The 17,089-nt window shown below is 29.3% G+C and overlaps 1 protein-coding gene across 1 annotated transcript; it reads left to right on the top strand.

Annotated features, from left to right (window-relative positions):
- The first annotated feature begins 4,027 nt into the window (after nucleotides 1–4,027).
- Nucleotides 4,028–16,923, top strand: LOC145050380 (chitin elicitor receptor kinase 1-like). The gene is made up of 12 exons (XM_078998642.1): nucleotides 4,028–4,703; nucleotides 9,337–9,370; nucleotides 9,453–9,460; nucleotides 10,067–10,216; nucleotides 12,305–12,507; nucleotides 13,085–13,174; nucleotides 13,674–13,770; nucleotides 13,916–14,067; nucleotides 14,483–14,574; nucleotides 15,343–15,481; nucleotides 15,582–15,680; nucleotides 16,562–16,923. The coding sequence occupies exons 1-12, from the start codon at nucleotides 4,034–4,036 to the stop codon at nucleotides 16,724–16,726; spliced, it is 1,899 nt and encodes a 632-aa protein (XP_078854768.1). The 5' UTR covers nucleotides 4,028–4,033; the 3' UTR covers nucleotides 16,727–16,923.
- Nucleotides 16,924–17,089: the final 166 nt, after the last annotated feature.

The following is a 17,089-nucleotide window of genomic DNA, read 5'->3' as shown; positions in this document are numbered from 1 at the left end:
TGAACTTTAGACGCAAACTTATGTTTCAAAAGGAAGAAGATCGTCCTACAAGGCTTCGTTAATGCTGACCTGGGGGGTTGTGTAGATCCAGGGAAAATCACAACATGTTGTGTGCTCATAATTAGGTGAACAACCATCAGTTAGATGTCCATATTATAGAACATTGTTTCTCTTTCAACCAACAAACATAGTATGTTGTAACAAGCTAGCAAAGAGCTCATTTATTTGAATAACTTCCTATCAAAATTGGGAATGAATCAAGAAGATTATGTCCTACACTGTGATAAACAGATCGCAGTTCACCTAATAAAGAATCCATCTTTTCTGAAACATGTGACGATGATGTACTATTTTATTAGAGATTGATATACGAATGTACTCTTCATTTGAAAAGATCATTGGTATGAAGAATCCAACCAACATGTTTACCAAGGCAGTAAAGATGGAGAAGTTGAAGTTGTGTATGGCTTCAAAGAGCCTTCCAAATATTTGAAGCGAAGGTGTAGACGAGAAGGAAAGAGAACGAGAGAGAGAGAGAGAGAGAGAGAGAGAAAGAGAGAGAGAGAGAGAGAGAGAGAGAAGGGCTTATATAGCTTGGATGATAACAAATTAGTTGATCAAACTCCAAGTGAGAGATTGTTGATTAGTAGAGCCTAATCTCAAGGGAAAAGTTGGTAGAGAAAAGCTTCAATAGGACGCGAAGTCTTGACTTCGACCAAGGGAAAAGTTGTGACATGAAGCGTAAATGAAAGCAAAACAGTTTGTGAAGCGGCTAAGTAGGCGAAGCTTTGAGAGTGAAGGTATAGACTAAGTCAGAAATAAATGAAGAGCTTTGAAGTGAAGCCAAGAAGCGTAGTGACAGTGACACTAAAGCCAAGCACCAAAGTGCAACTACAGAGAAGCAAAGGTTATCACGTAAGATTCACCTTCGGTGATATCATGCTTCATCCCTTCAGTGATCGAGATGCAATCCCTGGCTATGAGCTTTGTTTTGACCTGACAACTTGGAGAGTAAGTCAACCATCATGGGTCATTCTATGTCAAGATCCCATTAGTCTAACCCGGGAGAAATTAGGTCAACGACTACTATAAATGAATCACAATTCTTATAACCCTAAAAAAGAGATCATGACTTCGTAAAAATAGAAAATACATAAAGTGTATCACGTTGATTATCAATAAAAACAACTCTTTAGTTTTGTGTGTGGATGTAGCTTGATTACTTTGGTCAAGTGAGCCACGTTAAATCCTTGATCCTTGTGTTCATTATTAATCTTTAGCATCTTTATTATTGTGTTTCTATTTGTTGAAGTCCCTTAATCCCTAACATAATATATTAATCCCTAACATAATGTATGTTCTAGTCTAGTGACAAAACCAGGATCAAAGTAAAGTGGTATCCTAATTTTTTTAGGGTAGCCTAATTTTTTTATGGGGGCTTAGGTTTCCCGGGTTCGGTTTTAAACCCAAACATTTATCAAATCCTTAGCTAACCTCATGTCTTGTTATATAAACAAGGTCGTGAAAAAAATGTATATATATATATATATATATATATATATATATATATATATATATATATATATATATATATATATATATAAACTAATTCCAACAAGTTTAAATCAAATTTTGAAAATAAAATCTATACCCAACTAGAATAGATAATATCAATATATGTTGTGTAAGGTATTTATTTAAATAATTTTCTTATATAAAACATAAAATGGAAACCATAGTGGAATATTAAACAATCTGAAAAGTTCAAAGAAAAAAGTTGTAAATCATCATTTGAAATGGGATACCAGGATTCTTTCCAAGATACAATGCTTATAAGTTAAAATTATGAAAAAAAGAAAAAAGCCCTAGCAAGAGTTGAACTTGGGATAAAGGGCTTGGAAGACATGTGGACCTTACCACTTGATTTATAACTATTCTGATTTTAGTCTTATGCAATTTTGTTTAATATGTAAATACCTGCAAAATTAAAACGAAATTTTCCTAGAAAAATTACATTATCGAAAAATTTTTGAGGGCATCCCGGGCTACCCCGGGATCCCCTTGGATCCGCCCCTGTTCTAGTGCCGTTATTTTATGAGGATGATCCTATAATGAAAATAGAAACTGACATGGATCATAAATGAAAGTTTTTTTCCTTATATGATGCTACATGCTTTTGTTGATTTTTAAAGAATGCAATGAATTTTCACACGAAATTATTGTGTTTGGTTACTAGATAAGAATGCAATGAACCTTTCCTTTCTAGATTAGCGTTTCGGTATATATATACACTAGTTGTTAGACCCGTATAATATACGAGTTAATTAAAACAAAATGTTAAATAAAAACGATTACATTGGAAGTTTATTTGAATTTGAAATCTAAAATAAGTGATAATTATGAGAAAAAAAACACGCGAAAAATAAATAAATTAAAATTATGTGTTTAACTGTAAGACTCGTATACTAAACATGTTAATTATAATAATATGTTAAATATAAAGGTTTAAGCTGTAAATTTATTTGAAATTGAAGTTGAAATTTGAAATTTGAAATTAATAGTCATTATTATAGCTTTAATTTATGGAAACTAAATTAATGATATATTGAAAATAAAAAATTGAAATAAATGATAAGTGGAAAATAAATATATTTCAAAATTATGCCAAAATGACATGTGGCCAATTGAATGAGAGAATGATATGTGTCAGAATCATTCTTATTTATTAGGATAGATGTTTGGTAAAATGTGTTGCTGTTTCTCGTAATGAATTTTGGAAAAGATATATCATGTTGCATATGTTTCCTTAAAACTTCATTGAATTGTTTATTGGTTACTTTGACTCGGGTCAAAGTCATATAATCTATCAAGCGCCATGTTCTCAATTAAATCTGTGAACAAAATTCAAATGTTTATTGCTTAAGAAAACAAATAACCCCAATACAATCGGAAAATGACTTAAGAGACCATTGAAGTTTCAAATCCGTTCGAAAAAACCATTTAAGTATCACATGTTCAAAAAACACCATCAAACTAAGACATATGTTCAAAAAACACCAACGAAGTTCAAAAAACACCATCTTTATGGTTTGGGGTAACTTACATATTTAGTCCCTAACTTTTTTTTCTTAACTCGGACGGTCCCTTTAGTTTAAATTTGTTTCGACTTCGGACTCTGATCGAGTTAAAAGGTTAATATACATTTATTACTTTCATTTAACATTATTTTTATTATTTATTAATTATTTATTTAATTTATGTTATTATTTATTATAAATATATCAATTGTATAAATAATTAACAAGTAATAAAAATAAATGTTAAATGAAACTAATAAGAGTATATTAGTCTTTTAACTTGATCATGGTCCGAAGGAAAAATAAATATAAACGCTACGGACTGTCCGAGTTAAAAAAAAAAGTTATGGACTAAACATGTAAGTTACTCCAAACCATAAAGATGGTGATTTTTGAACAGAATATGTATTTCGTTGGTGTTTTTTGAACATATGTCTTAGTTTGATGGTGTTTTTTGAACATGTAATACTTGAATGGTGTTTTTTGATCAAATTTGAAACTTAAATGGTCTTTTAAGTCATTATCCCCCGTTACAATAAAAGGTTGGGACTATGCATTTTTTCTCATAAATCTAAATAACGTTGACAGCTATAAATAAATAATCTTAACAAGAAAAAAAATGAACAAAAAGGTATTCGAAATTAATGGAATATCGATAGAAATATATTTTGGAAGTTATTATCCATTTCGATGAAGATGATCTCAAAATAAATTATGTAACAGAAGTGATATTCATTTTGGTTGATGATTCTTGAAAATTGTAGGTTAATTTCAAGAATCATAAAACAAATAATAGAAGACAAGAAACATGATGGAGCTTATACTTGTTGACGATTCCTTTACAATTCTTTATGCTATCAAACAAAACCAACATGTAATCAATCTCATCTCTCTAATTTAAAATATAGTTAATCTGTCTACTATTTGAACTATAATACATATCTTTCTCTCTCTACATGCACCCATATCTCTTCATTTCTCTCTTTCTTCTTTTTCTCATGAACAATATATCAAAGAGAAAGAAACGTATATTAGAATTGGGATTTTGGGTTGTTTTCTTCATTGTAAAAATTGAATCCAAGTGTAGCAATGGTTGTGATCTTGCCTTGGCATCATATTATGTTGCACAAGGATCAAATCTCACTTACATAAGCAAAATTTTCTCTCAAACAATCCCCGAAATCCTTAGATACAATCCACAAATCCCGGGAGGCGACAGCATAGAAAGTGGGGCCCGAATTAACGTCCCGTTTTCGTGTCTATGCTTAAATGATGATTTTTTAGGCCATACTTTCAAATACGAAACTCAAGTTGGTGATACTTATGGTAAAATTGCTAGTGAAGTTTTTGCTAATCTTACGGATGAGTATTGGGTCCAACGAGTGAATTGGTTTGAAGCCGAAAAGATACCGGACTTTGTTGATATTAATGTTACAGTGAATTGTACATGTGGCAACAAACACGTGTCAAAGGATTACGGGTTGTTTGCAACATACCCGCTTCGACCCGATGAAGATTTGCAGTCTATAAGTATAGAATCAAGTGTCCCGACGACGTTGTTGGAGCGGTTCAACCCAAGATCCAATTTTAGTGCCGGGTTGGGACTAGTGTTTGTGCCGGCCAAAGGTTAGTTAACTTTTAAACTCACTTTATTTAAGTGGATTATGAATAAAACTAATATATTAATGCGATTTTCTACCCTAATAAATGAAAATGTTATTGCCACTTGTCATTTTCTCATTTAATTGGCTACATGTTATTTTATCATAATTTTGAAATATATTTATTTTTCACTTGTCAATTACTTCATTATTCATTTTCACTATATCATTAATCCGTAAATTAAACCTACTATAATAACTATTAAATTCAAATTTGAAATTTGAAATTTCAATTTCAATTTCAAATAAATATACACTTTAAACCTTTGTATTTAACATTTTATTATAATAACTCATTTAATACACGGGTCTAACAATTAAACACATAATTTTAATTAATTTATTTTTTGCATGTTTTTTTTTCTTCATAATTTTCACTCATTTCATATTTCATATTTCAAATTCAAATAAACTTCTCATTTAATCGCTCCTATTTAACATTATGTTTTAATTAACCCGTATAATATACGGGTTTTTACATAATAAAGTTATATATATGTCATTAATATTTTTGTTGGTTTAAGATGTAACTTTACTATAGAATATTGCTTTGAATATTTGAGATTTTTTGTGCATAATATAAGGGGTTTCTGTCTTTTTTTTGGAAAAGGCATAACATATAAGTTAATGTAACAATATCAATGGTTTGTCCCATTTGACTTTTTAAGTTTATTTTGTTTAACTTTGACCTTAAATAATTCATTTTTTGTTATATAATTTTTTTATGCAAGATATATGAATAGATTGTTTTTAAATGTATTTTCATTGTTATAGGTTTCATCATAAATTACATAACACAAATAAAGTTATTTATGGTCAAAGTTGATATGGAAAGACTTCAAAAATCAAAATGGACAATAATTTTAGGACGGAGTGACTATGTTTTATAGACTTTGAACGAGATTAATGACCTTTATATATTTACATTTCAAAAAATAAATGTCATCGTATTTATAGATTTTAACTTTATTTATCATTTTAATCTGATAGAAATTGGGAGGAAAAGAAAGAAGACAAACATGAAAATTGTTAGTGTCTTAATATATTAAACCAAGTTTTTCTTACTTAATTCATTAAGTCATATTGTCAAGATTAAGTAAAAATCCATATATAATTGTCAAGATTAAGTGTTTTATACATTAAGTCTATTAAATAAAAAATGAAACCGATATGCAAAATAAATAAATAAAATAACACAGGAAATGGGTATAAACAAACAAACAATTTTGATCATTATTTCTTTCTATAACATGTCAAAATATACAAAGAGCATTTTAAATGCAAAAGATAAAGAAATAATCTACAAGTTTAATAAATAAAAACGTACATTTAAATTTAAAATAAGAAATTTGATATAAAAGTTAAATTATTAGGATAATTTTATCATTTTATGACAGAGCATTAGTCTTTGTTTTTAATTTTCTTCTTACTTACTAAATTAAATCAAATGTTAAAATCAGAAAAATTATACATTATATAATGGTTGTCAAAATCGCGATCCTGATCGTAGGATCGTACGATCCTAGGTATGAAAAACGATCCGGATCGTAAACGGATCATATTTGAGGTAGGATTGCAGGTAGGATCGTAATATCGTAAGATCTAGATCCGATCCTACCTTCTCTTGAAATTTTTTATTTTATTTTTTTTATTTTTTTTTGCTAACGAATTTTTTTACTACTTTATGTTTTTTTTTTACCATTTTCCAATTTACCGTTTATAATTTTGTGTTGTGACTTATGACTAATATTTTGAAGTTTTTATAACTTTTAAAATGAAAAATTAAATGTTTGAAATATTTTTCATGATTAAAAATTATAAATTAAAATTATATTTTAATTTGTAGGATGTTAGGATCCCGATTCCAATCTTAGGATCTCGATCTTATAAAACCAAAAACAGTCTTTTGTTTTTGTATGAGCCCGATCTTGATAACCTTGATCATTATACATAATTACATATCATTATTTTATATTTTATATAAATAAATAAAAATAAAAGATAGTGCTTCTTAGCAATTATGATCCCATTTAATGCTTCAAGAGGAAAGAAACATTCAAACATAAATAAACTCCAAAAAGACGTCGAACCAGAGACTCAAGCGTCCACCAGTTGACTCCAAAAAGACTTTTACCTGAAACAATTTCTATACTTGGATTTGGACCGAGTCGCCTCAACTATATGTGTTGAAGATACTATAAAGTATAAACCATACTTTCTTGTTCATTTCCGTAGCTAATTCATCAAATTTTCCATCTGGGCATCAAGTTAATTTCTCTAGATTACCTAAAACTAATGCCAAATCAACACAATTTCCATCTTACGTCTTGTTAGTTTTTCCGCATTCAAGCTCCTACTGTTGTTAATTTCCCTGAATTCGTTCCATTTCTTACCATGAGAAAAATCAAATTTCCAGTACAGTTTTTGGTGTTGTTTCTGATTGCTAATCGAATCGAATCAAGATGTAAAAACGAATGCCTTGCTTTGGCTTCATACCGGATGTGGGTAAGATCAAACATCACATTCGTATCGCAAATCTTCTCCATTAAAATCCCCCAAATTCAAAGTTACAACCCCCAAATCACAAATCCAGACACAGTTGCTGAGGGTTCAAGAGTAAACGTACCTTTTTCGTGTTCCTGTGAAGATCGAGGTTTTCTGAGTCATCGATTCGTGTATAATGTTAGTCCCGAGAACACCTACTCGTGGATCGCAGAGACTGGCTTTTCGAATCTCACAACTGTAAGTATGTTGAGGAATTACAATACGTATAATGAGTTAAGCATTCCTTTAGGTAGTGAAGTAAATGTTGTAGTGAACTGTTCTTGTGGGGATAAAAGTGTTTCTAAGGATTATGGATTGTTCATCACGTATCCGATTCAAAGTGGTGAGAGTTTGTCCTCAATTGCTAATGAAAGTGGGATTAACGAGAATCTTTTGAGGGATTATAATCCGAGATCGAGTTTTAGTAGCGGGGATTTGGTGTTTATTCCTGGTAGAGGTAAAATAAAAAAATTTCGTTGATTTTGTCTCTTTTAAGATTTAATAAATTATTAACAGACTTACATAAAACATTATTAATTTACTATATAATTTAATAACAGAATACAATATTGTGAAATCACAGATTTGTATTAATTCTTCTAGAAATTTACGACGAGAGTGGTAAATATTAGTAAAAAACAAAAAAAATATTAATCATAATACTCATATAATAATATAAAAATATATAAAAAAAACTAGTAACTAATAAAATACTTCATATATATATATATATATATATATATATATATATATATATATATATATATATATATATATATATATATATATATATATATATATATATAATCTAAATTATAGACGGATAAAATACTTCGATTTTCCAAAAAAAGAATCCAAGTGTTGATACTTTCCAGAAAAAAAAAAAGTATCCTTCGTATATCAAGTTTTCTTACCGACACATAATATTTGAAAAACAAATGATGTACAATCTTGTTTTAATTTTTGTAATCACCACAGTTGAATCAAGATTACTATTGCTTCTTTATCACATATAAAAGCTTAAACTTAAACTAAGGATGGGGAAGTGGTGTTGAGCTCGCCTAAGCTAACCAAGAATGAACAAAAACGTTTCCGTGGTTAGGAAGTAGAGAAGAAGAGAGAGTGGTGATTATTCTCCCACAAAAACGTTTTCGTGGGAGAAGAATGACTTTCTCTTTCATCTTCAAGAGATTGCCGAGTTACAACACCGCGCTCATCATGTCGACCTGAGGGCATGGTGTCTTGGTTCTGTCGATGCAATGTCAAGCCCTATTCTGCATAGCCTAGCCTAAGAACTGATGATTAATCTTAGTTGCTGTTTGTTTTTTTGAAACGAAAATGTTTGAAGTCTATAGACCACCTCTGCAACACTTTGTAGTAGAAGAAGTGGACCAAACGACTGCAACATGTAATAAAAAGTATGTTTGTTTTTTAACGTCTGCAGAATGCTGCAATAAGTTAAAGTAATGTATGAAGAAGTTTGGAGCAAATGGTCTAGTGCTGCGTCACGCAACATACACACACCAGTTTTCAAGTTACAGGTTTTTTGAAAAACAAACAGTTGCGAATGGTCAAATGTTGCGCATGAGCTACGTGGCGCAATAATAAGTGGTCAGAATTGGTTTCTTAGAAAAAGCAAACAACACCTTAGTATAAATGCAAAAATTAATCATATTTTCATATATTTTTTTAACTATAGCATCTTACTTTCATTTCGCCATAACATAGATTGTATCAGCTTACAACAATGTTATTAAAATCCAAATACAAAACAATTTAGATTGCAAAAATTAGATAATAATTGATAAATATAATGTTCTTATAAGATAAAAAAAAACTAAAATTCAAATGCTATAATTAAGTAGTTTTTTAGAATTAAAATGTTTAAAATTGAAAAATACAATTTTTAATAACAAAAAAAGTATAATTATAATGTTACATTAAACAAATAATTTAAAGTGTATTTCACAATAATGTTACCCCGGAAGATTAGTTGCGTAATTTATAGGTTTATAATTAGCACTTAACTTTCTCTCCTTTTTATGTAATTACAGATCAAAATGGAACTTTTCCGCCTTTGAAGACAAGGTAAACTATAAACCTTGACTTTGTTTTATTTAGGGGCGTTTCCTCTATTTTTATATCTGATCTTGGTGTTTTGTTTTTGCAGCACAAAGGGTTGTCTTCTTTGCCTATTCACTCAATGAATATATATATATATATATATATATATATATATATATATATATATATATATATATATATATATATATATATATATATATATATATATATATATATATCATCCTTAATAAATGAAGGTTTTATTTACCATATGTTCTCTTTTTATTCATTTGGACACATGACATTTTATAGAATTTTTAAATTTTCTATTTTCTACTTGTCATTTTATTGTATTTTTTATTTTATTAAATTAAAATTCCACATTTAATATGTAAGGTAATATATATGTAAGGTATTTATTAAAAATGGTGTGTATATGTAATGCATTCAATACATTAAAGCTTCATTAATTTTAATAATTCAATTTTTCTCATTTTTCTTACAAATTCAAACTTTTAATTTTATTAAAATTTCATATTTATTTTTTTTAAATAACCCATGTAATACATGGGTCTCACAACTAGTATATATATATATATATATATATATATATATATATATATATATATATATATATAATTAAGTTCAACTTCTAAGTCAAATGAACCAATTGTAGATGGTATATTTAAGTTAATCATGTGGTAGTGATGGTTGGAGCAGGTTTATCGGGAAGTGCAACCGTCGGAGCATCTGTTGGAGCGGTTGTCGGGGTTCTTTTGTTGGGGATTTGCATCTACTTCGGATTTTATAGAAGGAAAAGGGTTGCAGAAGGATCATTTCTCGAAGAAAATGCAAACGAACTTCATCTTGGTATTCTACTAATTCTATTAAGTCTTTTTTTGTTCTATTTTTTGGTGCTTCTATTAAATTCCATATTGATCTAAAAGCATCTTCCGGCCTCATTTCGGATTTAAGCGTTTAGGGACATAAATCTTTATTTAAAAACAAAGTCAAAAAAATATTGGATATGATAACAAATACAAAAAAAAAAAAAAAAAACTTTCAGTATTTAAATTATTTTGAAAGTAATACTAGATTTTTAACGATGTAATTTATTAAAATAAATAAAGCTTTACATTAAATAAAATTGATTGTTGGTACTTGACTAATCATATTCATAACCACAATCAAATAACTAGTTAATCAAAACTCAAAAGCATGGATACCGGTGATTTAAAATTTACCTGAATAATCAATTTTTCAAAATAAATTTTTACTAATATTCAAAAATCTAACTCATACTTAAATATTATTTGTGACAACATAGTACAACTATGTGTCAAAGTGAATATTTCATCTTGTTAGTTGTTTCTAGGAACATAAATGAAAAGAGAAATATTGTGTAAATCTATATGCATCCTTCTTACTAATTGTACCACTCTTCTAATATTTTGTTTTTTTGTTGTTCATTTTTTTTAGTTTATTTAGTTTTTTTATTAGGAGTATCTAATTTATTTGATGTATTATTATTATTATTATTATTATTATTATTATTATTATTATTAAAAAACTACTATAAATAATAATGATGAAACAAAGTTTGTTTTTATTTATCATGAGATGTATTGATAAATTGATGATTATAATTGTGTGGTGCATTATAGGTATTATGCGAAACATAAGCTTCGAACACTATACAAGGTTTCCCTAGAGTTCGGACTATTCATATGTTATTTTTCCCCGTTATGTTATTTTTTTCGTTTGGACCATTCGTATGTTATTTTTCGTTCGAACTATCCTTGAATTATTTTTTCCTTTTGAACTATGACCGTGTTATTTTTTTCGGTCGGATTATCCCAATGTTATTTTGTCCGAAAGGAAAAATAACACATTGATAGCTCAAATAAAAAAAAAAATAACATAGAGATAGTCCGAACAGAAAAATAATATAGATAGTCCATACAAAAAAATAACATATGGATAATTTGATCAAAAAAAATAACACACGAATGGTCCAAACAAAAAAATAACACAATGATAGTCAATTATTCGAACGTCTGTCAATTATTCAAACGATTTTATATATAAATATAAATTTGAACCACTCTTTGTACAACACAAATAAAGATAGGATAATAATAATAATAATAATAATAATAATAATAATAATAATAATAATAATAACTAGATATGTTGCTCTTGCTCTGCATAGGCCGTGTGCGTCTGATTTGAATGTCGTTTTTGTTTATAGATTAATAGACGTTGTTGTTGACTGATTTAATTGACTTTGGTGAGGGTAGGAAAAACCAAAAAAATTAAATATGATGACAAATATAGAAAAATTATAGCAAAATAAGCAAATGACAGACGTAGAGAGTGAAAAACTCGGGTTTTGCACCGTATTGTTTTTTTTTTATGAAAAAAATATAAAAGTTTTGACTTTAAGGACGAAAAGTGTCAAAATGACTAAAAAATTAAAGGGGTAGGAATTAGCAAGTTTTTAGAAAATGGACCAAAGTTGTCAAATCGTTAAAGTTTTGTGGCCAAACTCTGCATGGGCCGTGTGCACTTGATTTGAATGTCGTTTTTGTTTATAGATTAATAGACATTGTTGTTAACTATTTTAGTTGACTTTGATGAGGGTAGGAAAAAACAAAAAATTAAATATGATGACCAATATAGAAAAATTATAGCAAAAGAAGAAAATGATAGGCGTAGAAAGTGCAAGGGTGAAAAACTCGGGCTTTGTCCCAGACTGTTTTTTTTAATAAAAAATGTACAAGTTTTGACTGTAAGGACCAAAACTGTCAAAATGGCTAAAGAATTAAAGAGGTAGGAATTAACAAGTTTTTAGAAAAGAGACCAAAGTTGTCAAATCGTTAAAGTTTTGTGGTCAAACTTTAAATATTAAAAGGTTCCTAAAAAATGTAACTTTTCGTTTTCTCTTTTTGGATTTAGCTTCGAATAGCAATTTGGGAAGAAGGGTGGAGTCAGGTCATCTTATTGGTGGTGCACCGCCAGGTGTCACCGGTATAACCGTGGACAAGTCGGTGGAGTTCACATACGAGGAGCTATCCAAGGCTACCGATGAGTTTAGCATGGCTAATAAGATTGGCCAAGGTGGTTTTGGAGCTGTTTATTATGGAGAGCTTCGTGGCGAGGTTTGTGTTTGTGTTTTTGATTATTATTATTATTATTTTGTTTTTATATTTTACTATTTGGATAAAGTGTAAATTACAAGTTCCTATCCTTTTGTTGTGTTGTTTTTTTAGGATATGGTATAAAAGTTGTGTTTTTTTTGCTTTTTGGGTCCCTAAATCAATTTTTTTAACCCTTTTCCTCCTTGAGTTGTCCAAGTTAATAGTCGGTATCATTTCTCATAAATTTTAGGGATTAAAAGGATTTATCGGACCACAAAAGCATCAAGTGAACATTTGTACCATATCGAAAAAGTGACATAATACAAAGATGGAAAACCTTGTTTAAAAAGTATTCGAGAAAATGACGAGGTAATGAGACGAAAAAACAAATTGGGCAACTTTGTAAAAATTTAGGACTTAATGTACCATTTCCATGACTTTATCTATTAAGTCATTTTTCTATATAAAGTGAAAGGACACACCCATATATAACTTATTGGATTAAGTCATATCCCAGTTAAATCCATTAGCTAAAAGAAAAAATGTTTATATTTTTGTTTTGGGAAGTTGATATTGTTTTGGTGTTGGACAAGTACAGAAAGCAGCAATAAAGAAAATGGATATGCAAGCATCAAAAGAATTTCTTGCTGAGTTGAAGGTCTTAACACATGTTCATCACTTGAACCTGGTAATATCTCAAAACTTGTGCACACTTAGATTTCTTCTTTTTGTACATTTTGAGAAATTATATAGAAACCTAATGATTTCAAAACCGATTGTCGAATACTTTAACTATGTTCTTGCATTGTTGTCCATGAATATTTTCCACCCTTGGTTTAGGGCATGTGTAGCGTCGTTTTGGTCTTTTAGAAACAGGAAAATACTTATAGGGGCCACCATAATAGTGCAAAAGTTTATGCAAGTCACCTATCCATAAAAAGTGCAGAAAATGTTATCAAACTTTGTAATCCGTGTGATTTACACCAAATCCTGCCGAAATTATGCTAAAAATGGTTAAATAGTCATTATGCCTTTCAATTTCAATATTGAATTTCAAAGTCATTGAATGGAAATTAGTCTTAAATTCGGAGGTATTTTTTGTAAAACATATAAACATCGTATAAATTGGTCCTATTCTGTCATGTGCAATTTGAAATATGTATTTACAACCATTTTGAACTTTGCAGGTACGTTTGATAGGATATTGTGTAGAAGGATCGTTGTTTTTGGTGTATGAGTTTATTGAAAATGGCAATTTGAGTCAACATTTGCGTGGTTCATTAGGTAAGGGAGTTACGAAAACAAAAAAAAAAAACCTTATATAGTTCCATTTTTTAAAAAAGTACACGTACAATACAACTATACATATACATATACATATATGCTTGTACTTATCATGTTTTTAACGACAAAATTGTAACCTTTGTAGGGAGGCAACCAATTCCATGGGCTACAAGGGTACAAATTGCCCTTGATTCGGCTAGAGGGCTTGAATACATACATGAGCACACAGTTCCCGTGTATATTCATCGTGATATCAAGTCTCCTAACATTTTAATCGATCAAAACTATCGTGCAAAGGTTTCAATTCCTATTACAACATTATACTTTGAAACCTTTCCATTCCTATTACAACATTATACTTTGAAACCTTGAAACAACTTCTTGACCAAGATGTTATTGGCTTCAAGCCACCAAAAATGCAAGAAATAACAACGTTGTTCATATTTATTTGTTTATTAACTATTATAGTATTCTATTTTAATTTCCTCCTATTACAAATGCCATCCAAATACAAAACTAATGCTATTACTAGGTATATTTTTCAAAATAAACAAATAAAAAGTGAAACAATATAATGTTGTAATAGATATACATGAAACTATGATGTTACGATAAACAAATAAATTAAAGTATGTAACAATTTCTTGCATTTATCGTTTTACAAAATTCAAGTGAGACATATTATCAGTTTTTTAATACTAAAAACACGTAGGTTGCTGATTTTGGGCTAGCAAAACTTACAGAAGTTGGGAGCGGTTCCTTACAAACCCGTTTAGTCGGAACATTTGGATACATGCCTCCAGAGTAAGTTTTGAGTAAATTTGTACACTATTTTTTAGAAAAATTCATGAAATATCCAAAATTGAGGGGGTGTTTTAAGCATTTAATCAATAAATGTTGAGTTTTAGAAAATGACTACGAGATCCATAGAAGGGGCTCTGCGGATCGCTTTAAACCTCTGAGGAACGATGAATAGTACTGAGAAATTGACGTGACATCACTAAAAGACAAAAATATGATGGAATTCACAGAGAAAACAAAAATTCCGAAGAGGTGTTGCAGGGATCCGCAGAGACGACTCTGTAGATCTGTCGGAGAGGAGCAACTACCATTTCCTCAGAGAATTTGAACTTCCGTAGGGGGTTAAATGGATCCATAGAGCTACCTTTGTGGAACCATGATACCTACCATACTTTTTGTCTTTTAATGATGTCACGTCAATTCATCGGTACTATTCATCGTTTGTAGGAGGTTTAAAGCGATCCGAAGAGCCCCTCTGCGGATCTCTTGGTCATTTTCCAAAACTCAAATTTTCTTAGTTAAATGTTTAAAACACCCTCTCAATTTTGGTTATTTTATGAATTTTCTCACTATTTTTTTCCTAAATATATAATGTGAAAAAGGCAAAAATATATAAAGTACAACATATTTTCACCACTTTATCAGTTTAGCAACTTGTACTGATTAAATCATTTTACTCTTTTATTTTTATTGTTCAAGAAAACTTACTTATTGGCCCTATGTGGATTTATGTGGATTGTGGTCTGATTAACATGAAAACTTTTGGTGCAGATATGCTCAATATGGTGAGGTTTCTCCAAAGGTTGATGTATATGCTTTTGGAGTTGTTTTATTTGAACTAATATCAGCTAAAGAAGCCATTGTCAAGGCAAATGAATTGTCTAGTGAGTCTAAAGGACTTGTCGGTTTGGTTAGTTCTTAATTTTTTTCCACATATCTTGTTTATTCTTGACATTAATTCCATATTAACATTTTTCAATGACATTATTTTTATCACTTTTTTTGTGTAGTTTGAGGAGGTCTTAAGTTTGTCTAATCCAAATGAAGCTTTATGCAAACTAATAGATCCGAGGCTTGGAGCTGATTACCCTATCGATTCTATCCGCAAGGTGAGTAAACAAAATAATCGCAATTGTGTTTACCTATTCACAGAATCCTTACTTTTGGTTATCGTGATTTTAAATTTCAAAAAGATTTCAAATAAAAACAAATTTGAAGAATCTTATGTATTAATTTTAGGTAATGATGTCACGTGTACAAAAAGTAAATTCATATTTTATTTTATACAACAAGAAAATGTTTGCATTTATTTCGATACACTGATAGTAATAAGTGGTGGAATAGTATATAACTTAAAGATTAATAAATAAGAAATATGTGTGGAATAGGAAAGGGATAAATTGTAGGACATTGTGACATATTTACTTATCTCTATCAACGTAGGGAATGTATAATATTTTGAACGACAAGAACAATGTCTTTAAATTTATTTTATCCATTCAATCGTATTTTTTATTACTAATTATAGGAATATATAACTCATACTAGTAATCTGCTTACATATTTATATAGATAAATAACAACATATTTACGTTTGTTTACGGACGATAACAATATGTAACAAATAAAATATATTACTCATATTGGTAGTAAAATATAGGTACAATGTTATTGTTGGTATTATTACGTTTGTTTACGGACGATAACAATATGTAACAAATAAAATATATTACTCATATTGGTAGTAAAATATAAGTACAATGTTATTGTTGGTATTATTGGTGAAAAATGTATGTAAACTATTATTAATTGTAAAAAATGTTGGTACACTGATATTATGGGAAAAAAATATAAACACACTCTAATTATGGCTAAAAAATAAAGTGCACTGCCCATATTGGAAGCGGGAGTTAGGTACATTATTACTAGTGACTTTTACAAGCTGAAACCGGAAAGCTATAAGTTTAACTCATTAAAATCAAACTTGTAGATAGCCCAGCTTGCTAAAGCATGTACACACGAAAACCCTCAATTGAGGCCGAGCATGCGGTCGATTGTGGTTGCACTAATGACACTGTCATCTTCAACCGAGGATTGGGACGTTGGTTCTTTCTTTGAAAATCAAGATTTGGTTCAACTTATGTCAGGAAGGTAGTATAATGTTGTTGTTATGCCACATAAGCATCCAATTCATACGAGGTTGTGCCACATAAGCAACTAGACATGGTTTGATAGAAACTAGTATAATTCCATTTTCTTGTATATTTCTTTAACTCAATGTAATTAGTAGTATAGAGTTATACTTTATTTTTGAACATCAATAATAAATGTGTCCAACTGTAACATCCCAAATTTATAGAGTAAAATTTTCATTTATATATAAAAAACAAACTAATTTCATTCTCAATAGAGTAAAATAACCATTAGTAAACATCATCAAACCATAGTCATGAAATTAAAAGTGAGAAACATCTCGAAGCGTAGAAGAAGATGTGATGCGATCATGTCGGGAACTTCC

This window comes from Lactuca serriola, chromosome 1 (genome assembly GCF_051521515.1).
Source record: "Lactuca serriola cultivar US96UC23 chromosome 1, Lser_US96UC23_V15, whole genome shotgun sequence".
NCBI lineage: Eukaryota > Viridiplantae > Streptophyta > Magnoliopsida > Asterales > Asteraceae > Lactuca > Lactuca serriola.
This window is presented reverse-complemented; position numbering and strand designations above follow the sequence as displayed.

Bases quoted from the DNA above. Each gene is read 5' to 3' on its own strand.
- LOC145050380 (XM_078998642.1), top strand. From the start codon at position 4,034: ATGCACCCATATCTCTTCATTTCTCTCTTTCTTCTTTTTCTCATGAAC. The intron at 4,704-9,336 runs GTTAGTTAACTT...ATGTAATTACAG, and splicing joins AGTGTTTGTGCCGGCCAAAG to ATCAAAATGGAACTTTTCCG. The intron at 13,771-13,915 runs GTAAGGGAGTTA...TAACCTTTGTAG, and splicing joins ACATTTGCGTGGTTCATTAG to GGAGGCAACCAATTCCATGG.